Source organism: Talpa occidentalis, unplaced genomic scaffold, assembly GCF_014898055.3.
Source record: "Talpa occidentalis isolate TD23 unplaced genomic scaffold, MPIMG_talOcc4v2.1 talOcc4.14, whole genome shotgun sequence".
Taxonomy (NCBI): Eukaryota; Metazoa; Chordata; class Mammalia; order Eulipotyphla; family Talpidae; genus Talpa; species Talpa occidentalis.
Window position 1 is genome coordinate 56,253,511 of NW_023601433.1, and position 24,080 is coordinate 56,277,590.

A 24,080-nucleotide genomic window follows, 5' to 3' on the forward strand; every position below is an offset into this window, starting at 1 on the left:
TAGAAGTGAATTTATTTCCCTTGTTCCTTCCTCTAAATAGTTAGGGAATCCCCTTTACCTTCTAATCATTTTGAGCATTATGAGAGAATGCATGTATAAAAACTCAATTTCTTCAATTCTTCTGATATTGACTATGCTTATTCTTTTTTTTATTTTATTAGTGGTTGGTATTTTTTTAATTTATTTATTTTTAAATTTTATTTTAAATTCCCCAAACAATTGCAACCCCCTTATTTTGATCCCAATCCCTCCTCCCCCGCCACCCCCATAAAGTGTCTCTGGTTCTTAGTTGTTTGTTGATTTTGATTTTTTCTTTATTATAGTTATTCTTTTTCCTGGTCCCTTATTTAGGTTTTCTAGATTCCTGCTGTGAGTGAAACCATCCGGTATTTTTCTTTTTCTTTCTGGCTTATTTTGCTGAGCATGATCCCTTCTAGCTCCATCCATGTTGCTGCAAATTGCATGTGTTTATCTTTTTTGAGTGCTGAGTAATATTCCATTGTGTATATGTACCACATCTTCTTGATTCAGTCATCTATTTTTGGGCATTTGGGTTGTTTCCAAAGCTTAGCTATTGTAAATAGTGCTATAAACATAGGGGTGCAGATGCTCTTTGGAATTAATGTTTCTGTGTCCTTTGGGTAAATACCTAGGAGTGGAATTGCTGGATCATATGGAAGCTCTATGTTTAGTAGGTCCAGAAATCTCCACACAGCTCTCCATAGTGGTTGGACCAGTTTGCACTCCCACCAGCAGTGACTATGCTTATTTCTGAAGTAATTTGCTCTTCTACTTATTTAATAACTTGAATACATTCATTGGGTTTTATATGTTTGTTTGTTTGTTTTTTTACAAAATGGTTCTCTTATCTATTTATTTAGTCTAAATTCACTTGTTTGTAGTTAAACCGCGAGTTTCCTGAGTGGCTATGAGCAGATTGCTACACTGAAATATTAGATGCTACTCCTGACTTGAAGCAGCTAACAGTCAAGTCAAGCAGTCATGGCACTAGCCAGCTAAATCAGAGGTAGTGCAGGGTGGTGTGGAAAGCCTGGGAGGTGTGCATGCCCACATGTACACATATAGAAAAAGGAATTATAAAAGATATGACAAAGTGGTTTAAAGTGCTGCTTGAACAGCATGCAGAGGCAACTGAAAAATTAAGAGAACAACAAATAATAGCACATCTGTGAGCTAAGAAGTGGGGTTCTCAGCACTTACTGATATGATATCTCAAGGGAGTTGAAGACTAGAAAACAGGAATTTGTTTTGAGAATTCATACTCTTAGAGAAAGTCATTTAGCAGTTTGATCGAAGTATAGACCAGACTCAGGGTTTAAAATTGATAGCATTGTAAAGAAATGGAGACTGAAACTACTATAATGTTGAATGTCATTTATATCTCAGTTTTAAAAAAAGTAGATGGAGTCTCAACTTGTGTCCAGATTTAAAAAACTGTAAATACTATTTTGTTCTTAAAAAACCTTCCTGAGCTTGGATTATTGCTGCTTGTGAATTATCCTTGGTTTTGACCCACCTAAATTTGCTCTCTCATTCTAAGAGAAAATTCAAGTTCCACAGGAATAGTGTGAATAGTCAAGAAATTGTTTTTCAAACCAGGGATCTTTAAAGCATTTACCTAACAAAAATACTTGCATTCTGAAGGGGGACTTTCTTCAGTTTACGTTAAGCCATGGTTTGAACTGATGGGAAAAGTATACTTTTGTTTATGTAAGAAAGTAAACATTTTTTGGTATTATCACTTAGGCCAGTACTTTCACTTTTTATCCAGCTAGTTATTTAGGTATTTAAGAGTCAGTCGCTTATTTGGTCAACTCAAAAATGGCTCAATGACATGTATATAATTGGAGCCTCCAAAAGAAAAAAGAAAAGTTTAGTGGACATTTTTCCCTCCTTAGGAATTTTTTCTTCTTTTTAAAAAACTTCATTTTGGAAAATCTTAAATATGTACAACATGGAGGAAATATTATAATCAATTTCCAAATAGCAATCACCCAGCTTCACCAATTACCAATACAAGGCTACTCTCTTCAACACGCCCCATGCACTTTCCTACCCCCACCAGTGGGCTATTTAGAAGCAAATCCCTGGTATCATATTATCTATAAATATTTCAGTATGTATCTATAAAAGATGACCTCTTTTCAAAAAACATAACCACAGTATCATCACATCTAAAAAATTAATAACAGTGCTTCGATATTATCATCTATCTGATCTTCATAACATGCCTTTTCTTTTCAGTGTGTTTTCTGAATCTGAACCCAATGTAAATCTATGTTAAGCAAAACCCCAGAAAGCACCATCCACCTCTCAAACTTGTTTCTTGTAGTAAAACTAATTTAGGAAAAGGTGAATTTGGTTTCTTTTCAGTAAATTCATATAACCCTTGTGAGGTTTATATTATATTAAACAGAATATAAGTGTCATGGAAGAACCGAGAAGCTGTTCACCAGGACCACGCACTCTGCTTGTACATGCAGTCTGTATGACCCATGTCAGGTGACATGGAAGCAAAATACCTTAGCAGTGCATTTGTTCCTTCTTTGTTCCTAAAAAAACTTGAGGTGACTAACTTAAAGCATTAGTATTTTGTCACTAGTGTTTTCTTACTCATTTTGTGTTCTATTGACAGTGTGATAGCTTGTTCTGTCACATCATTTATACATAGACAATGTGTACACACAGAGTACCTTGTTTTTACATTAAATCCCCAAACTAAAATAAAGCCCTAGCCTTTAGAAACTAGTGCTATAAATGGTTTTTATTTCTGTATTGCTACCTAGCCCATATAATGTATTGTTAACTCCTGTGGGAGCACCACTAAAGATTTTAAGAAAATTCCTTTTGCTTCCATTTTTCCGAATTCTTTCCTAAGCAGTTGCTAAAGTACAGTCAGTTGCAGATGAGGAGAAGGGACACACCCTCTTCACCCCCAAACAGGAAGAAGAAATGTCACTTGCCACTCATTTCCAGAAAGTATCTTGCGTTCATTAGCATTCGGCCTTGAGGTTTCAGCTCTAACTGGTTGAGAAGAGAAAGAAACGTCAGTCAGAATGTGAAACAAGTCAGAATGTGACATAACAACTGGTGCCTTGAGTGAGGGCAGGAGATTTCCAGTGCAGAAACCAAGCCTGGCTCCCTCTCACTTCACTCACAAGTTATCATGGAACAGTGCATACAGCCCTTGCTTTACTACAACACCTTTGCAACTCATTCATTTTACTGGGAGGTCAAAACTTCCACAAGGAAGAAACAAAATTCTACAACAGATTTCATTTGATTTTCTTGCCCTGTGCTCCTTATCTGAGGAGTTCTAAAATGGCAGGTTCAGTTCTTCTTCTTTATTTATTTGCATATAAGAACTGGAGTATAGAGCAGAGGTGTGGAGGATGAGAGAATTCACCAGAGACAGAGTGGGGAACAGAACAGGTGGATTGACTGAAATACACTGCTGAGGGGAGCAGCAGGGGAGACAAGAGAGGTCTGCTGAGCCATGTGGGTTAGCTCCCTGGTCAGGGATCAAATTTAGGTCCTAAGGGTAATAATGCTGAGACTTAGCCCTAGGCCACCAGGGAGGCTCCCAGGTTCAGTTCTTAGGTGAAAGAATTGAGGGTGGAACTGACTCACTCAAGAAACAAGTAGCTCACTTTGAAAGGAAAGATCAATTTGGCTTCGAGAGTCGCCATCTTCCTCTCCTTTTCTCCCTCTATCCCTCTCCTCCTCCCCCTTCCTGCCACCCCACCACTCCCAAATCCCTCCAGGTTAATCAAGATGATAAATAAGAATGGCTTTTTTTTTTCTTTCACGTGGGGAGACAGTTTCCTTGGGAGAGTACTGGATAATCTACTAAAGAAATTTTAATTATATTGGTCCAGGAAGGAATAAAAACATATTTTGGTATCATCATGTAGAAGGGACTAGAACAGGGTGACATTTAAGGAATGATGCAGGACAGCATATTATGTGACCTAAGAAGGAAAATGGCAAATCTAAGATAATCTGACAACTATTGCTACATACTATAGTCAAACACTATATTATTAATACACCAAAAAGAATAAAACAATGAACTGAAGGTCATTAGTGACAATTAATGGTTAACTGGAACAACTGAAAAATAGCTTTAGTGTCCACTTGAACCTGGGATTGAGTTTGAATTGTGGCTAAATAATTTCCTAGCTTTATAAGCTTGTTCAAGTCACTAAGCCTTCAAGGATTTATGAAAAATGGACATAGAAGTCACTCTGATGTTATGCATCACTACTATTAGAATTTTATATTAAATTAACTTGTTTGGTCAGTTATACAATCTCTTCAACAGATGAATAAAAAGAGAAGGGCCTTTGACATCAATTATATATATATTATTGTTCCCTGGGTTGTGAAATAAGTAATAAAGATAGAGGTAAAAATGGAACTAGAAGAGCAAGTGATAAAGAGCAACTAAAATGGTGAAAATTTATCAGTATTCAGGAATTAGTGAGATGGAAGAAATTAAACCTGTCAACTGTGGGAAAAACTATCCATGGAAAGTCATATTCCATCATGCTTTGTGAGTGATTTAGGAGGTAGCTACACAAACAGTTAAAACCTTGGGAAAAGTGAAGGTGGGTCTCAATGTGGTGTTTAGAAGTTAGATGGTATCTGTGGTGGTAAAAAGCAAACCAGAAAATATTAATTTTGAAATAGTGACATTTTCAGAAAGCAGATTTCAACAGAAGCAACATTGGAAAATGCAAGTCCAAAACAACCAGTTAGTCTTGAAACACCGTATATAAAAGTAAATTAAGAATTAGCCTTGAAAGAAAAAAAAAAAAACAACAGGTGATAAATGGAGGCTGTGAGTTAAATGAGGCTCTGAAGGCCACCCAGGGCTATGGCTAACTAATCCTGGAAAATTAAAAAAGTGGAAAGTTTGATAATCATAAAAGCAGAAAGGGCCCTCTCCATGGCATCGCGGGTTGAGCACAGCACTGTAAAGCTGTCCATAGCCTCTGCAGTGCAGGTTCGATTCCGGGCCAACCAGGGAGCTACCCAAATGGCTCAGCAGACCTCTCCTGTCACGCCTGCTGCTCCCCTCAGCAGTGTATTTCAGTCCGTCTGCCTGTTCTGCTCCCTGCTCTGTCTCTGGTGAATCCTCTCACCCTCCTGAGCCTCTGGCCTGTACCCCAGCTCTTGTATAAATAAATAAATCTTAAAAAAAAATAAAAACAGAAAAAGCCTAGATAAGAAATCAAATACAACTCTAAGAGAGATAGAAGCAAAACTTTTTACCTTTGAATCCTAACAACAGGAATTAAAAATTAGTTATCCTTTCATTAATTGAGAAGGAAATCAAATAGCATGTTACTTTTAAATTTAGGAATTTGGTGACTTTTTTATTAAAAAAAAAAATAAGGGAGAAAGCAGAAAAGTCAATGGGAATGAGGGGAAAACAGGGAAAATCTTCTGCACTTTATCTCTTCTTTCTCCAAGCCTAGCCAGAAGCCTCCCTGCATTGGGGCCAGCTCTAGTCTCCACCCTCCTCTCTCACCTGGTTTGTGTAAACCCAATATATCCATCCATCTATAAAGACCTGTATCTATCTATTATATCTATATCTACTATAGATACATATAGTAATTTTTTAGGTCAAAGTTACAAAAATCTTGATTTTTTTTACTTCTCTTGTTCCTATTTTGAAACCCATACCTTGAAAATCTTTTGTATAGAATTCTTAAAAGTCTGAGTTGTAGGAAGAAGCAGAACAGTGAGATTATCTCCTTTTAAATAAATGAAAAACATTTGCAAAGATTTTCTGGGGTTTAGATCATACATATAGAAGTAGTTTTTACTGTTATATATTCTTTTTTGGGGGGGTCAAATTTTCATTATAAATTTGGATTTTTTTATTTTTTCCATTTAACATTTCAGAACATTTGCTATCAAAACAGTTAAAACCTGTTTTCAAAAATTTGATGTGGTAAAATGGTTTATGCAGGATGTACTTTTAGTACAAAGTAAGTTAAGGAATACATTATGGCTGGAAAAAAAATAACCTAGGGATTGGTAAAGTATTCTGAAAAACCAAACATTAAATCAATTTCTGCTCAATCCTCTTATTTTCCCTGTCGTATCGTACAGATAACATGATATCTATGCGATATCTTAATAGATCAGTTAGGTTCCCAAATTAGAGGGAATTTGTAATTTTTCTGACCTTACTTTAATAGTTATAAATCAAAAACAGTTTTTCATAGTACAGGAGAATTTTTTTCACCTTATGTAGGAATCAAAGAGATTTGAATATGTCAATATGTTCTCTCCACCATAATGGAGGCCACTTAATCATACTTACAGGATGACATTGAAATTTTCAGCTAGTCTTCAGCTAATATGGTACTTAACACTTAATAGTCCATATACTTTAAATAAAGCTCCCCACTTGGATACTTACCCATATTTCTGTCTTCCCATTGTTCTTCTTACATCTCTCGGCCAGGGAATAGAGCTCCACCGTGGTTTCGGATATTAGGTCCACATTTTTGCCCTTCACAATGATCTGCATTACTCTTCCTTTGTTGATATGAGCATCAAATGTGCTGTCCCAGGGCGGGTACATGGTTGGCTTCTTCTGGATGTACATCTGCCCATTCTCTAGGAACAGGAAGGCATGTTCTCATTACACTTTTAGCCAACTCTGGGAAATAACTCAGCAGCATTTCACATTCCCTCTGCTCTGTTTGTAGGATATTTAATTCCTTTGAGAACACTATAGTAACACATCAAACAATTAGAGACAACATAGGACTGAATGAGACTGTTTCCAGCTCTACATAAAAGGTAATGTCTTAACGTTCAAAGTCAATTAGGATAATTTAAGCAACAAAGATCCAATCATGGCTTAGACTGATGATAATCTTTCCCTTGTCAACAGTTGGTTGACTTGGATGGCAATCACCTGAGCAGTAAGAATTGGGGGGTGAGCCTGGTGTATTTGGCAGGGTTCAGTGACACAGATCTTGTTTTTTACATTTTATACTTTTCTGCCTTTTGGGGCCCTCCTTTGTTAATCTATAAAGGGCTGTCATATGGCCCATGAATTTCACCGGTATTTGAAAAAATAGTGAAAACAAACAAAAATAACCCAAAAAACCTGTATTTATCTGAATGACACAGGCAAAATGTCACAAGTGCGCCTTTAAATAGATTCTTACAATTTTCCACCTGCTATAAATACACTTTAAAATATAATGAACTCACATTTCCTCCTCTATTTCTCAATTGAAGATACATTTTACATATACCATGCACCCCAAGCAAAGTCCACCACCAGGGAAGTAGATCTCTTATCCACAGAGCCAGCAAAGTGGGCACTAGAGGGAGGGCAGGCAGCTGGAGTCCTGCAAATGGTTAGTAATTAGAACCATGCTTAGGGTGATCGGTACAGGGAAACCTCTCAAGAACCACCAGGTGATGGGGGAAGAGTTTACCAGTAGGGTTAAGTGGTGGTGTCCTGTCTTCCATCCATATTTCTATAGTATTTGTTCTTTAATCATTCCTGAAACAAAAAGCTGTCGTTGTGGGACTCCCCGGTGGCGCAGCGGTTGAGCGCTGGGTTGCGAAGCTGCCTGCAGCCTCTGCAGCCGGTTCGATCCCCGGCTGCTCCCCGGCCACCGGAGGAGGGTCCCACATGGCGGCAGACCTCTCCTGCCGCCCGCTGCTCCCCTCAGCAGTGTACTTCGGTCCTTCTGCCTGCTCTGCTCCCCGCTCTGGCTCTGGTGAATTCTCTCACCCTCCCACGCTTCTGACTGTACCCAGTGCATGTATAAACCAAACAAACAAACAAATAATAAATAAATAAATAAGACATGCCTCTAGAAAAAAAAATATATATATAAAAAAAAAAAAAAAAAAAAAGCTGTCGTTGTACTTGAGTGCTTGTTTCTTGTGATAATAAACAGTCAGTGACAGATTTAATAATTCAGAAGTGTTGATAAGGCAAAAGAGAAATTCCCTTAAAGCAGAGGGAAACAACAGTTCTGATGGCCCTTTCTCTCTAACACACAAAGCTAAAACAGAATGGGCATTTGTTAAGCTGCTATTTTGGAAGTATACAAAGAGTTAAACAAGCTGAAATTTCAAATTCAGGTAATGCTGGCTGTCAGAGGTGCAAAATTGAGCACTACTAAAGGTGGACTAGGAAGAGGAAGATGTTTATGACTTGGTTAAAAGAAGCCTCGCTGGAGATGGGGCTTTTTAATTTTTTCAAATTAAATTTAATTTTTTTTTAATGGAGGCAACACTAATCTATAACATTGTACATACTTGACAGATACAGGATGACACCCTTTGGGGGTATAGCTCAGTGGTAGAGCATTTGACTGCAGGATGACACCCTTCAAGTGTATGTTTCCATATCACACCCACCACCAAGGCACCTACAGTGAGGTTGGGCTTTTTAAATGCTAATGGCCATATTAATTATCAGAATAACATTTTACTTCCATGGACTTGAAGCCTCTCCTTTCAACTATAACCATCCCTGACAAAGGTGCCCATTCACTCTCCAGGCTCTGACAAAGGACAGGCCCAGGCCCTTCTCCAGCAGGGCTGTCACTAGGTTTGTCATCACCTAAAAAGAGGATGAGAACTCAGGATCCCCTCTACCTATAGGACCCGACCCTCTCCAGGGGCTCACAGGCTGTCAGTACCATGTCCTGTTTGTCCCTGTTTTATGGACTCATCATGGAAAATACACCCCAAAGATTGGAACAATTCTATAGAAGCAAAATCTTTAGAAGTAAAACTTCTATATATCTATAGTTAAAATTCTATAGAAGTAAAACTTGAATTATAATGTTCAGAGTGATTTCTTTTCAGAATAAAGCCAAAACAAAATCAAAAACAAAAATCTCCAAACTCTACAGGCTAACCTTTTGAAAAAACAAAGTTGCCTCCTTTTTTGACAAGGTTCCTTGATCCACATGGCTGATTAAACCAAGTTCAAAGGCAAGGCCAAAAGAAGAAGAAGAAATGAAAAAAACAGACTCTCAGGAGGCAAATGTCAGTGAGACCTGCGGTTGTAAAAAGAACTGGATCCAGGAGACCTATTAAGTCAAAAGCAGCTTTGAAAAACCCAGACATTTTACACTTCAAAGATTTCTATGACATTTGAAAGGTTTTAGATTGGGAGCAAGTGCCATTCTCACTTTTAACTAAAGAGGAGAGAAATCTGTGCACCAGGGAAACCAAGATGAATTCAGACGTCTACTCAGCTTTGATGCACTCACAGTGGCTGGAAGGATGAAGTCAACCATGAAGCAGGAGACTTTTAAGAGAGGTAACAGCCAACACAGTAGGATTTGGAACCCCGGAATTCTGAACTGAAAACATCTGGCTAGAGGTTCTCGATTGCAGACTAGGGTTCTCCTGCCATTTGTAAATGTCACCTCCTTTGAGACCCTTTAGGACTACCTTATGATATACACATATACTATACTTTTATCTCTATAATAACACACATCTCCATTCTCAACCCTCCTTTCTCCCTTTGCTCTGCTTTAATTTTCTGAACAGCACTTGTTATTATTATATTTTTGCTTATTTTCCATCTCCTCAGGTAGAATAGAAGCTCTAAGGAAAAGTTTAATGGCACTGATATTTGCTCAACTTGCATCCTGCCCCAGTGATAATCACACTTAAATCCAAAGTATCTGCTGAAACAAGAAATAGGGAAACGTAATGAGCCTAGGAAAATCGTGGGATATAAACTTCCTCCTGTCTTTCTTTGAGAAAGTTCTTAAGAATTGTAAATGCAAAGACAGGGTTCAAGGAGGATGGAAGCAGGCTGAAGTGACTAGGAAAGATTCCCAACAGAATAGGATCATTTTAACTGATGATCTAAACCCACAAAAGCAAGCTTGGAGGGCTGTCACACTCCTTGCCACTAACTACCCATAGATAGTTGAATTTGACAAGATATGACTATTTTCACTCATCCAGGTCTTAGTAAACGTAAAAGTAAATTTTCCTGAAATTTGGGTTGTAATGGTTAATTGTATATTTATTTGTAACATTCATCTAAGCTTAGTCACAGAAGCAGGAAACCATCTTTAGAGTTAATTTTAGGGTGGTGATGCAGACTGAATCTATGTGTAATCATTGACAACAACCAGTCTTAACAATACAGGTCCCATATTCTATTTTAGTTCATGTGTTGATTTTTTTTCCTGTTGTCCTCAGCCCACGGCCCCTTTTCTCTGTTCATGTGGAAATGGTTCAGTGAAATAGAACATGAGCAGGAAACCTGGGGCTAGTTCAGAATCTATCACTCAGTTCATTTGCCCTTGAGGAAGAACTGACTTCCTTGGCATCAGTTTCCTGAATGATAAAATTAGGTTGAACGAGAAGACCTTGAAGATCCAGGACAGCCTGACTTTACAGTTCATGGCAGGATCTTCCTTTGTACCCCTCCCCTCAACGCCCACTCAAGCTTACCCGATTCAACATACTCTTTGACGAGCACAGCACAGTAAGGGTTAACAGCCTCTCCCTGACATGGCTGGCAGGATCCACAGTCAAAGTTGGACAAACCAATTCGAAGAAATGGTGACATGGTTGCTCCCTGCAAAGTGACAAAAGACAAAGGCTGTTTCTGGACCTTAAAACATATTTTTGGTGTACCCTCCCCACTTAACCAGTGCTTTATCACAGACAGCCAAAGCCTCAAATGGTTCAACTATCCATTTGAACAAATGCATTTACTTCCCCTTTCACAAAGTATTTTATTGGGCTCACACCAAACCACAGACTGACTTGCAAAGAAAGAGGCTTTCTGGAAGTCTGCAGTATCCAACCTCATTAGTTTAAACTATAATCCGACCCTCATTCTAATGGAGTTATGTTTAATAGTTGCAGAGCAAGGCAAATGTTCTCCAACATTTTATTTCCTCTGTTCAAGCTGGTACCCAGGAAATAAGACACGGTATTAAGAATAAGAGTTTATAAAGAGAGAGGCTATTTTAGTCATACCAATTAAATATGACACCACAAAATTCTTACATGGGCTATTTATGAGTGTGATGGAATGGGTGCTGGGCAGTTAGCAGCTGACCCCTATTTACTTTAGACATTTCCAGAAAGTCTGCTTTCTTCACAGTTGTGTGTGTGTGTGTAATGAGCCTTAGAACATTATGAACTACTTAATCCTAAATCATTGACCACCATAAAACAGAACTTTATAGGGTAAGGATGAACAAAATAAAAGTCAAAGAAGTAATAATTATGTTTTAATTCTTAAGAGTCAAAGAAGTAATAATTATGTTTTCTTAGAGATAGGTAAAAATCATCACTGTGTTGGCTACAAATTCTAGTAATCTAGTCTGATTTCTTCATTTGCGCCTGCTATTCCTTATTTATTCTTGTTTGGCTGCTTACCTCACTAAACATCTTTAAAAAGCATCATTTTTCCATGACATCCCATCAATCTGAAACTATCATCTAGTATTTAGTGAGAAAGTTAATTCCTTGCTTCTTCTGTCTTCTTGAACCATTTTCTTGTCAATTTTCACAAAATTTCTTAAGTAAGCCAGAGATGAAAGAACAAAGCAGTAGGTATCTTTTCCATCTTTGTATAATGGAAAAAAATTACTTGAAATAATTGAAACCCAGATGTGAGAATCAATGACATGATTGGAAATATTAGCCCCATCACCCCTGACCTAGCACAGTCACAGAAGATGGTCAGTCTCTTTCCAGCATTCTCCAATTAGCTTTTGAACCAATAGAGAGTCAAGTTTGGGGCTCTTGACAACTGCTCTTGATTTCATGGATATTAGGAAAGTACCAATTTCCTGAGTAGTTTAGCAGGTTTAACTAAAGGAGATGATTATGTAAACATCATGATTTATTGGGTGTTCTGTCTCTGAAACATATGCTGTACATGTCACAATGTAGGGTTAGCAGATGACTTACCAGATTTGTCTTTGGGGATCCTCCTTCACCCTCTGAGCTTAAAATTCTTGGGCAAGACCCTAGCTAATAACAGAGTTCTCCAGAGAGGACTTCTTTGGGACCACTCCTTCCTGGGCTACATCAGTCTTTTAGACAAATCTGTATTTCTTCACTAAACAGGAAAAATCACTAGGCACTATCCTCATTTATGAGGATTTACCATATGTGGACTTTTAAAGGATTTCCTCAATACGAGTAAAGGTAAGTAAGTAATTCTGGTTTGAGTGTGAAGGGATCATGGACTCATAAAGCCTGAATTACAACCACTCTGACCTTTAGTGACAGATGTGTCACTGCTATTTCTAGCCTAGGCTTAGAATTAGGCGATAGCAGCTTAACATGCATCTGGAAAAATCTGTCTGGGGATTGAAAGCACTAGAGTTATTAGGGTTTCTATTATAGCATGGAAGAGCGTTGCAGTGCAGTCCATCTGTTCCCAAAGGATTTGGTTACCCATCAGCTGACTTCTTATTTCATAGCAATCCAGCTTCATTTGCCATTTCACCAGATTTGCTTGCTCTAACCCCTCACCCAGAATCACTGTGACAGTTTACTCAACACACAGATCTGTTTGATAGCCAAGCCACTGCTTCTCTTTCTTACTCTACTCACAATGATATGATTTGATATTTTAGTATCTAAAGACAGATGTGGCATTTGTGTGCTTTACCACACACATTGTTCAATAAAGACTCAAGCTCAAAGGGTACAATTTTAAGGCAAAAGGTAGCATTTTACGCCTAAAATACAGACTTTTCCCTCTCCTGTAATAGTAATAGGTGATCATTGTGAAAAATGAAGAAAATATGCAAAATTAGTAAAATATCTCATAGTTCCACCAATAAAAGCAACCTGCTATTTCTACTTTGATGTATTTTCTCTAATCATAAAATTAATGGGTTTTGTGTTCTTGTTTTATGTGCTGTGCTCATACTTTATGCATGAGGTTATTTGGCTTTTTAATTTAATATTTTACCATAAAAATTGTGCATCTTTGTAAACATCCATTAATTCTTGTGTTGATATTCTATTGAGGGACAACTCCATGATCTGCTTTAATAAAAGGTCTAGAGTTACACAGACTGTTTCCAGTTTTTCCATGTAAAACAATACTGTGATAAACAGCTTTTCACAACTAAAAAAAAAAAATCTCAGTGGTCACTAGAATAATGCCATATTACTGAACAAATGATATTACTTGTAAGGTTTTGTACATTTAAAGGCAAAGACCTAACAGGAGAAAGTATCTATGGAAAATACAACAGACAATAAGTTAACAACATTACTCTATAATAAGCATATGCAAATTATAAAGAATTAGTCTTATGACCCAATAATTAATTGGCATTGACACAGACTACACACACATAAACAATATTTGCAGCTAGTTACATGGAAAAACAGGCAGCATTGTGAGCAACTTAAGAACTGCCAAATAAAAGAAGTTACTATATAATCGCAACTTATCTGACATTCTTGAAAAGACAAAACTAGCTAAGAAAATGAAATCAGTGGTTACCAGTGGTATGGGTAGCAGGCAGGTATGACTACAAAGCTTGAACAAGTTTTGGGGAAAGACTGAACTGCTTTATAGCCTGATGGTGGTAGTGGTCATAGAAGCCTAGACTTAAATTCCCAGAATCATGCATTCCAAAATAGTCAGTTTTACTGTAAGATAATTTGAAGACCAAAAATGAAAAAAAAATGCTATTGGCATTTATAGGCATGGGTTATATATCTAGGGGTTATAGAAATAAATACAAAGAATATGCTTTAGCAAATTGGGAATTCACATAATAAAATTCTAAATTGAAATCTTTTTTTTTAAAGATTTATTTGTTTATTTATACAAGAGAAGAGGTGGGGTGTAGAGCAGAGGTACGGGTTGGGGGGTGAGAGGATTCACCAGAGACAGAGTGGGGAGCAGAACAGGCAGGTCTACTGAACTACTCTGCTGAGGGGAGCAGCAGGAGAGACAGGAGAGGTCTGCTGTGCCATGTGGGTCAGCTCCCTGGCCAGGGATTGAACTCATGCTACAGTAGCTGTGGATTGCTTTGTAATGCTGACACTTAACCCCTTGTGCCACCAGGGAGGCCCCTAAATTGAAATCTTAATCAAGAATGTCTTCAATATACAAAAAGGAAATGATCAAAACCTTAAAAACAACTTTACCCTTATACTTTGTAGCAGTTAAGCTCTTCAGAAAGTTTCCATTTTAGCACAAATAGAGAAAAATAACATTATAATTTGATAATACATTTTCTTTGAGCATCAATTCATATTTAATTTTTATTAAAAAGTTTGAAATGTCAAATATAAAATAAAACACAATAATAATTTCCTATCTGTGCAATTAGCGATATTTTAAAACATATTCCTACCTAATCTGGCAGGTACAACATTAATCATAATTTTATACAATGCTGTTTGGAGTATGAATTTTTATAATCCATTTGAATACACACATACATGTATAATTGTGTGTGTACACATATGTACGCATGTCCCGAGGTAAGAAGATTTGTAATAAGCATACAAGAATGAAGTTAACATGAAAGGTCTTGTGGGTTGGCTTTTTGTGCTCAGAGCTGATGGTAAGGAAGAAGGGGGATTTCCCTGGGTGCTAAAATAGAAAGGGGAATTGCTTGTGTACAAAAATACACTCCCTGGAATAGCATCTATCAGGCCTGTCCTCCCCAGCGTCTCTGTGGAGTATAAATTTCACAAATTTCATTTTTCCTTGCTTTCATGGTAGCTTCACCTCTTAACAAACAACTGTTTGTTGTAAGGCTATTACTGACACACAGGTTCTATCCCTCCATAGACCTCTTATCTGAGTAATAAATCACACATTCAGTTCTCTGCTGGACAACTCCAGGACACTCTCACTACAAGATCCAAATAGAACTTACTACCTGCTTCCAAATCTGCCTCTTGTAGTTCAGTGACTCACTCACTGGTGCCGTGATTCTCAGCTCAGCACCGTCCCTCAAGCCCCACACCAATGTGTTTCTTTCCTGCCTTGTACCCTGTACCCCTCCGGCCTTCACTGCTGCCTTAGGTCCATCTGCATGGCTTCTTGCTGGCAGCTTACCCCGTTTCTTTCTTTGTATCCAGTCCTGGGCACCCCTGATTCCCAGGCAGATCTCATGCTGCAGCCCGTAGGATCTTGTGAAGATTGTGCAGGACTACTGCCACTTCTTCAGCTTGTGCTATCCCATAGCTCCAGGCTGCTAGTGTCAGGCTCCTTCCCCTGGAATGCCCTCCTGTTTCATTCCATCCTCTACCAGCTCTCCCCGCCCCCCCCCCCCCCCCCCCCCCCGCCCCCCACCTCCCTGCCACTTTCTCATCTTTCCAGTTCCTGCTCAGTCTGGACCTCCTCTCGAAGTCTTTACTTCCCTCCCCTTCCAGAACAGCCTCTCTCCAGCACATCTTGGTGGAATTTACTCTGCCCTCCAGACCCACAAGGCTCTCTGGCTACCCTGGGAGACAGCATCTGTCATATTTACATGCCTTACCTTTGCCCTACTAAAGTCAACAGTGGGGTAGATGCTATCACTCCTATGCCCTGTCTTTGTCTCCAGCTCTTTGCCCATAAGGGCAATGGGTTGAGGAAGGGTTTCTCTTCCTTAACTTTTAGGTAGCACATCTACTCAGAAGGAGGGGTATGAGTAACTCAAATTATAGAGGGGTATGAGTAACTCCCTCTGGTCTCACCTGTGTGCATTTAGCCGACTCCACGAGAGTGAGTGCCTTACTTCCCTAAACCCTAGTTCTGATCAAGGACCTTCTTTCTCTGTTATCACATTCTTTGGGACATTGCAGTCAGCTTGTGGGATGGAGGAGGAGACTAAGCACTGGTATTCACCAGGCTGTACTTCCCTATAACACTTTATTAAGCTTATTGGTTCATGTGGGTTTTCCCAGACAAGACTGCGGGTTCTGTGGGCGGGGACCATGTCTAAATCATCCTGGCACCTCCAGCGAAAGCCCCTCTCTGATATGTAGCAAATTCTCAATGCATTTTTTCGCTAGGAGCTTAATTTTCAAAAACATTATCTATAATCTCTTAATCTCCACACATTTCTTTTACTAGTAAGGCTTTATTGTGGTCCAATTAAGTGGTAGACAATTATAAAGGGAGCTAATATAAAGAAAAAAATCCCAGGCATTGTTACAGGCAGAGGATCGATTCCACTGCAGACACAACTGCTAGAGTTGTTGAACCTCTCTAAGCCTGTTTTCTCATTAGGAAAATGGTGCTAATACTATTACTTGTCTCAAAGGACTGCAAGGATGAAGCGAGCAAATTCATGTAAGGTGCTTAGAATTGGGTTGGCACATAGTTAACTCTCAAAAAAAGTTATTATTATTACTATTGCAACCGAGATGTATTTTCTAATGGACCTTATTGACTTTATTAGTTTGTGCTAAAAAGAGGCAGGCAGAAAGTATGAATGGTCTTTTAGGAATCTATCTGGGCTGAATTAAGTGGCCTTCCTCTGTGTGCTACACCAAGTTGCCATAAAACCCCACATCAGTCTTTCCTAAGCACTCATTCCGCTCTGCTGGAGTCACCTTGATGCTGGCAGTGATCGCAAGGTGCTGTCAGTACATCCATCCAATCTTCATGCTTTTGCTATCCCAGCTGTGAAATAACATCATCATACTTTAAATGTGTAGAGAATCTTTACTCTTACAGCTCGATATTTTCACCTCTAAGTGTGATCTCATTTAGCATACAGTTGTGTCACAGGGAGATGGTCAAGTGTAACTGCCCAGCTGCGTGCAGATCATGTACTTTTAATGGAGACTTTGGTCTCTTGGTTCCTGGGACCTGACTCACCTGTTTATCTACCTCAACTCATACCTGCCAAATGCTTTCACTGTGGTGGTAAGGATTGCCACCGCAAAACAAAACCTGATTTGGAAAAGGTCCATGGAGATAGAAAGCATATAAAAATGCTATATATTCTCATTACCTGAAAATAATTTTCAGCTTTGCAGCAATAAGAATTGGCATACTTCTTTATTAAAAAAAATCTGGGGTGATATTTTGTAGTGCCATACTTTGTCAATGTCTCAGTGAGTAGGAGGGTCTTACAGAAACAAGAGTAGTCATTGTGATAGCAAAGCCCCTAACACATAGAAGCGAGAACATAAATGAATTAATAGCAAACTTGGGACTGAGAAAAAAAAAATAATGGTTTCCAAATGCATTGGTTCAGGCAAAATTCAAGAGGAGTATTTTATCCTACTGCTTCTACAAAGGAACATAATAAAAAGATTCAAATTAAACACTGGTCTCATACCCACAAGCATGGTCTCAAAGTGAACTAAGATAATAAGTATGAACTGAAGATAATAGTCTAAAATGACCCCTACATCTGTGCCACAATGACAAAAGAAACAAATACTTATATTTAAGCAGGTGTTAAAACTAGTAAGGAAAATGTCTTGATAGAGCTAGTACTGCCCTCCTACCTGCAAACATAAATAAGATTTCCCCTCTTATGGACTTAACTGTGTTCCCGCAAATTCATATTCTGAGGCCCTAGGCCCCACTGTGACTGTATTTGGTGATGGGGTTTTTGGGGGAGGTGATTCAGGTTAAATGAGGTCATATGGGTGGGGACCTACTCTGATAAACTGGTATTCTAAGAAGAGGAAATACCAGAGAGCACCCTGTTTCTCTCCTTTTCTTTCCCCCAGGCCCCACTTTCTCAGGTGAGAACTCAGTGGGAAGGGGCCACTTACAAGCCAGGAAGAGAGCCCTCATCAGAAACCAACCCCAGCCACACCTTGATCTTGTGCTACCAGCCTCCAGAATGTGAGAAAATAAATTTCTGCTGTTTAAATCACTGTCTTTGGGTTTCCCTATGGCAGCCCAGGCAGACTAATGTAATACACCTGTATATCCACCAAAAAATTGAAAAATAGGATAGAAATTAAGTAATTGAAGTACAGAAAATAAAGCACCTGGATGACATTATTAATATTCTAGCACTAATTTAAATGTGTGACATGAATAGTCCCCCTAAAACATAGCTTTGATCAAATTACACAAATACTAGAGAAAACTGTTCCAGTCCTCATTGAATTAAACTGTGACTTCTTAGCTTGTTATTTGAAAATCTCAGATGTTGGCTTCAACTTGCTTTTCCCACAGAGCATGAATCTCAGCAGGAGTCCAGTCTCTACTTCTCAGTTCCCCGAATGCTCTGTCCCTCACAACTACCCCTCTCTATGGTTCTGTTTACACCATGCCTCCTATTTGGAGTGGCTGTTCCATTCCATCCTCACACAATGGCCATCCTTCAATTATCTTTCTCATTTTCAAGGACCTCATACGTACTGTGTCATTCAGAAATTCTTTCCTGCGCCCTATAGGAACTGGAGTGATTTATGGCATGGATGAGATTTAGAAGAAGAAATTGTGCCTGCCCAACCCATTTTGGGAGGGTTCTGCCAACTTTGAGAAACCTCATCTGCCCTCTTGTCTCCTGTACCATGAGGGGTGGGGCCGGTCCCTGTGGGTGCTGGAGACCGGCTATTGTCCAGCATTGCTTATGACACTGTGCACAATGAGCAAACGATTTCCTTCAAAGCCTTAGCCATATCCACCAAGCCAGCATTTAATCTCCTATATTTAATTACCTTTACTAATCAAGTATATATTTTTTTCTATCTCCCTCACTCCTGATCTGGCTATTTGTTTCAAGCATAAACAGCCTAGCAGGGTTAGTTACTGGGCCCCCTGCAACTCACAAAACTGTGCAAGGCTTTATAGAGTTTATATTACTCCATCTCGCCTAGCCCTTGAGGTAGGTATAATTAGCTCCATTAGACAGATAAGAAATCCGAGGCTTGGAGGCTTGCGTGGGTAAGTGGCTTGTTGAAGGGTCACACAGCTAATAAGTGGTAGAATGTGTAGGGCAATATTCGTTGCTAAGTGCCTCTACCCAAACTAGTCAATTATTTCTTGGTAGAAAATGCCATTTAAGGTTAGGTCAGGGAGGAAATAAAAGCATGAAGATTTCCCCAGAGATTGTTTCCATCTGTTCTAGAAGTTCCTAATTACAAAGGACCTGTTACGACCATGGGCATAGGTTTTCTTGGCAGCCTCCATGTTACCTACTTGCTTAATTACTTTAGTTACTAATTGATGTCTCTCTTTGTCAGTGCCTGTGGTTTAATGATCTTTTCACCCCATTACTATAGTTTGAACAGTTAAAAAATGGGTAAAATATGTGGAGTTGAAGTTTCTTGCAACAACTTAAGCTGTCTTTGGAAGGGAGGTCAACTCTGCTGATGTGGGTGATTTTTCCCAGGATGTCATCCAGGTGGATGTCTCACCTCTGTGTTTCCTCCACTCGTGCAGTAAAATAGCGGGCTGGGATCAGTGAGGATCTTGTGGCTGATGTCTACAAAAAGCTAATTGCTTCACATAAAGCTGAAGGGACTTGGTCTCCTGCCACCATTTTCTAAACATAGTTAACTATCATCACTGGGTCAAAGATGCTGCTTGTATATAGGAAGTGACTTTAATTTGTGGTTCTGTTCCTATGTCAAAATTTATTCTTTTTTTAAAGATTTATTTATTTTTATACAAGAACTGGGGTGCAGGCCAGATGTGTGGGAGGGTGAGAGGATTCACCAGAGACAGAGTGGGGAACCGAACAGGTGGACTGACTAAAATACAATGCTGAGGGGAGCAGCAGGCGAGACAGGAGAGGTCTGCTGCGCCATGTGGGTACCCTCTGTGGCCAGCCGGGATGGAACCGGCACTGCAGAGGCTGCAGACAGCTTCACAGCGCTGCGCTCAACCACCTGCGCCATCAGGGAGGCCCTGTCAAAATTTATTCTTAACAGATAATCTTCACTATACAAAAAGCAAAAATGTAACTGTGAGGTGCTTGATTGTGGTGATTATTTTGCAACATATATACATATCAGACCATCAAATTGTGTATCTCAAATAGACCCAATTTTAACTGTCACTTATACCTCCATAAAGTTGGGAAAAACAGATAACTTTTCTGTGTCTCTGCCATCTATCAACCCAGAGGCTCTAAAGAGACAGAGGATGTTTTATAATCTTCCTAATGTAATTGGGTAAGGATCCTTCCTGCCAGGGGAAGCCAGTGCTAGCATTACCAGCTGCATGGTCTTGGACAGGTGACATTCTTTGTGACTGTATCTGCAAGACGGGGGATATATTAAAACCTCCTCATACAGTTGTTGTGAGGATGAATGAATTAATAAAGGGAAAATGTTTATAATGGTGCTTGGTGGAAAAGATAGCTATTATCACATAGGGTTTTTCCAAAGTATCTTTAGAAATTCTCCCTGATACAAGTTACTTAAAATGAATGGCACCTTGCTCAGGGGATTTATCTGACATGACCTAGAATACACTTAACCACTGGCTAATTAAATGAAGTTATTGCTAAATGAGTATTTGCTTAACCCACCTCCATGTGGAAAGCTATACTAGACAAGAAAACATGACATGGCTCCTGTTCTAAAGAAGCCTGGGGACCTCAGAATGGAGTGGGCCACTCTTGTCAAGAGGGATCAGAGGAGGAGGTTTGGAAAGCCAGGACTCAACTTTCTCCCTTTTCGCCTGTGAATACAACGACATGACCAGTTAACACAAGACATGACAGTGTGGACTCTCACTCCCAGGTATACCAGTAACAAAATGCTCATCTTGCACTGCTATAACACCACACCCCACTTCCTCCTGAGGGTGTGTGACATTTTTCAAAGAAACTACAGTATTTGGTAGTATCACCACAGCCAGCGGAAATAGCAGTTCACAGGGGAACTAGTCGTTTTGTACAGAATCACATTGAAGGAATCCCCTTGGTGTGCCAGCCACAAGAGGCAGTGTGGGTATGGGTTACTGCCCATCTCAGGGAGACTGTAGATAAGGGGACAGGGTGGATCAGGAGAAGGAGAAGAAAGGGACTATTTAGGGTGGGTGTGTGCTTGGAGGTCTAAGGGAGTCACCTGCATCTTGTACACAGAAATGTCCCCAACTTAGAAACGAGTGGGCTATAAAAGCGTGTTGTAACTGGAACATGGTATCCATGGAAACTATGAAACTAGGTACTATTTAGGTTTCTAGATTAGCCCATTAACCTATTAATCTGTTAATTCAAAATGTAGTGAAATTAATTTATAAAACTGATCACGTTTGGTCGTTGATCTAGCTTACGAGAGCCTCAACTTGTTTTTCTTCATGGGCCATTTCAGATTTATTGTGGGTTTAGTAGCCTATTTGGGGATCTAATTTCTGAATTTAAAAACCAGACATTACTCTAATTTTCAGGGAACACTAGTTTTATGGTGTGAGAAGAGAACATGTGTATTCTCAGCCACAACTATAGTGGACACCCGCCTTCTGCCAGGTGGGGACCCATCCTACAGTGCCTATATTTTACTACTGTGGGTATCGCTCAGAGAAGACTACCATTGGAATAAATGATGGCACTTGCCCCTGTGCAGAATATTACCACTGCTAATGCTCAGACTCTTGGCCTGCTCTGACTTATTGTTTGCAATGTGTACTAATTTTGCGAGTTTTGACTAGTCTATTAGCCTCACATGCAATAGTCAGGCATTTTTAGGTAAGCCTAGATAACTGTAGTATTCATCTTCCAAAGAGGACTTTTCTGTATTCTTCATACACATATAAAATGTGAAGAGAGAAACTTTGCTTCCTTGAAGAAAAAATGGTAAAAAGGAAAAAAAAAATTGGTTATAGGCTCTATCTCCAGCAAATGCCATCTTTCTACTTTACTTGGAGAAGAAGTGAGCTATTAAGATGATTTTGTGATCAGAGCCATTGTTTGTAATGTACTTCAGCCTATTAGTGTAAGACAGCAATCTCTGAAGAGGACACTACTGCATTTTATAACTGCAATTTCATTGTTCTTTAGAGGAAGGAGGTCAGTGGCTTGAAGAAGTATCTTCATTTAACAAAGAATCCATTACAAATTAGTGGCAAATAACAACTAATATGTATAGAGTACTTGAAAGTTTGCAAATAACTTTTCAAAGGTGAGCATACTAAAGGGCTTCCCCTGGTGGCACAGGCAGTTGAGTGCTGCACTGTGAAGCTGTCAGCAGCCTCTGCAGCGCTGGTTCGATCCCAGCCGGCCGGTGAGGGTCCCACATGGCGCAGCAGACCTCTCCTGCCTCACCCGCTGCTCCCCTCAGCAGTGTTTTTGGTCGCCTACCTGTTCTGTTCCCCGCTCTGTCTCTGGTGAATCCTTTCACTCTCCTGCACATCTGGCCTGTACCCCAGTTGTTGTATTAAATAAATAAATAAATCTTTTTTTTTTAAAAGTGAGCATACCAAAGAGGTTGCTCATCCTAATAGATACTGGATTTATTTTTTTTAATTGGTCCATCATAGAGTTTGAGAAGCACTGTTCTGTGGTACCTATTTGTATCACAATACTTGCTAGGTTGCAATCTATTCTAATTTTTTTCTTTATCTTTTTATATTTCTCCCTTGAATATAAAATCTATGGTTTCAGGAATAATGTCTAGTCCTGATTTTTTAATAAACTTCATTTTTACAGCAGTTTAGATTCATAGCAAAATTCAGCATAACATATGGAGATTTTCCATATACCCCCTGCCCAGACATACAAAGTATCAACACCCCCACCAGTGATATATTTGCTAGAATCCATGCACCTGTGGGGACACATCATCATCAAAGTCCTTAGTTGACATTAGGATTCACTCTTGGTGCTGGGCATTTCATGGGTTTGGAAAAATGTGTAATGCCATGTATCTGCCATTGCAATATCACTGTAGATGTTTCATTGCCCTGGAAGTCCTCTGTGCTCCACCTGTTCATCCTTTCCTCATCCCTAGCCCTAGTGGATGTTCAAATAAAGATGTATTGATGGAAATAGTGTGGTGCTGCAGCAGAAGAGTTGGATAGATCAACAGAGCAAAAAGAACCTCTTAAGACAGATACAAATGTTTACAAAAGTTTGTTACAATCAAGATTGCATTTAAAGTCAGTGGGGAAAGAAAGGATTGTTTAATAGGTGGGACTATGTCCATTGGTTAAAATCTACATTAAAGCTAGCATAAAATAACATTTGGACAGATTGATGATATTTAGGTAGAATATTATATATAGGGATAATTCCAAACCACTAGAAGTACTGGATATATAAATTAATGGTTATAGCCTTTTGGAACTAGAAACAACTTCTCAAATAGGATACCACAGACAGTCACCATAAAGGAAAACACTTCCATACTACTTGGCATAAAAGTCATGTGTGCTAAATAAACATCAACAATATATAACTCAAATTACAAAGTGGGACACATAATTCTAAAATATGTGGCAAGATTTTTGTCAAATATGGGAAACTCTCTTAAACATCAATAAAAAGGGACAGAACTCTAATTAGAAATGAATAAGAGCTGAGCACAGGTGATTTGATTTACAAAAGAAATATTATAAAAGGCCAATAGAATATGAAAAAAATTCACCAGAGATAAAAGAAATATAAATTAGCTAGTTTCATAGTCCCATCTCTGCAATTCCAAAATCCAAAAAGCTCTGAAAATAGAAAAAAAAAAATTATTTTGTGATGCAAACTAATTTTGTAGCAAGATGTCACCAGAGTAAAGACACTAGGCTGGCCTCCTCCACATATTCACAAGTGAATTACAACCAAAGATTATAACTCATCAAAAATAAATATATGATTATCACATACTTCAAGAGCAATGGCATGGCAAAAAAGGGTAGGGAAAAATGTAGTTAAACTACATTTAGAGTGGTATTAGGACAGTCCAACTTTCAAGAGGAAAGGGGAGTCATTGTATAGAGCCCCTTCGCTGTTGTTGACTCAACAGGGTCTTAAAAATTGGGGACTTTAAAAACCAGCACTACACTAGAAAAGGGGTTTCACACAGTTGGTGTGCAAATAGCATGCGAAACTATAGAAATACAGGTGTAGAGTGGGCCACACAGGCAATACTGGCAGAGGCCTATGGCTCCTGAAAAAAAAAAAAAC

The 24,080-nt window shown here is 39.0% G+C and overlaps 1 protein-coding gene and 1 long non-coding RNA gene across 3 annotated transcripts in view; one reads left to right on the forward strand and one right to left on the reverse strand.

Annotated features, from left to right (window-relative positions):
- The window catches only part of PRKCQ (protein kinase C theta), a 115,401-nt gene that overhangs the window by 54,887 nt on the left and 36,434 nt on the right, over window positions 1–24,080 (reverse strand). For both annotated transcript variants that reach the window (XM_037510574.2, XM_037510573.2), the window contains exons 2-4: window positions 10,504–10,630; window positions 6,461–6,660; window positions 2,985–3,045 (exon numbers count right to left, since the gene is read on the reverse strand). In XM_037510574.2, the coding sequence (XP_037366471.1) occupies window positions 2,985–3,045; window positions 6,461–6,660; window positions 10,504–10,621 (379 nt within the window). In that variant the 5' untranslated portion in view covers window positions 10,622–10,630. The remainder of the gene's footprint in view (window positions 1–2,984; window positions 3,046–6,460; window positions 6,661–10,503; window positions 10,631–24,080) is intronic.
- LOC119244663 (uncharacterized) overlaps window positions 1–24,080 on the forward strand; it is a 223,656-nt gene that overhangs the window by 9,660 nt on the left and 189,916 nt on the right. Inside the window, exon 3 of the long non-coding RNA XR_008551797.1 lies at window positions 17,731–17,848. This is a non-coding gene — a long non-coding RNA (uncharacterized LOC119244663). The remainder of the gene's footprint in view (window positions 1–17,730; window positions 17,849–24,080) is intronic.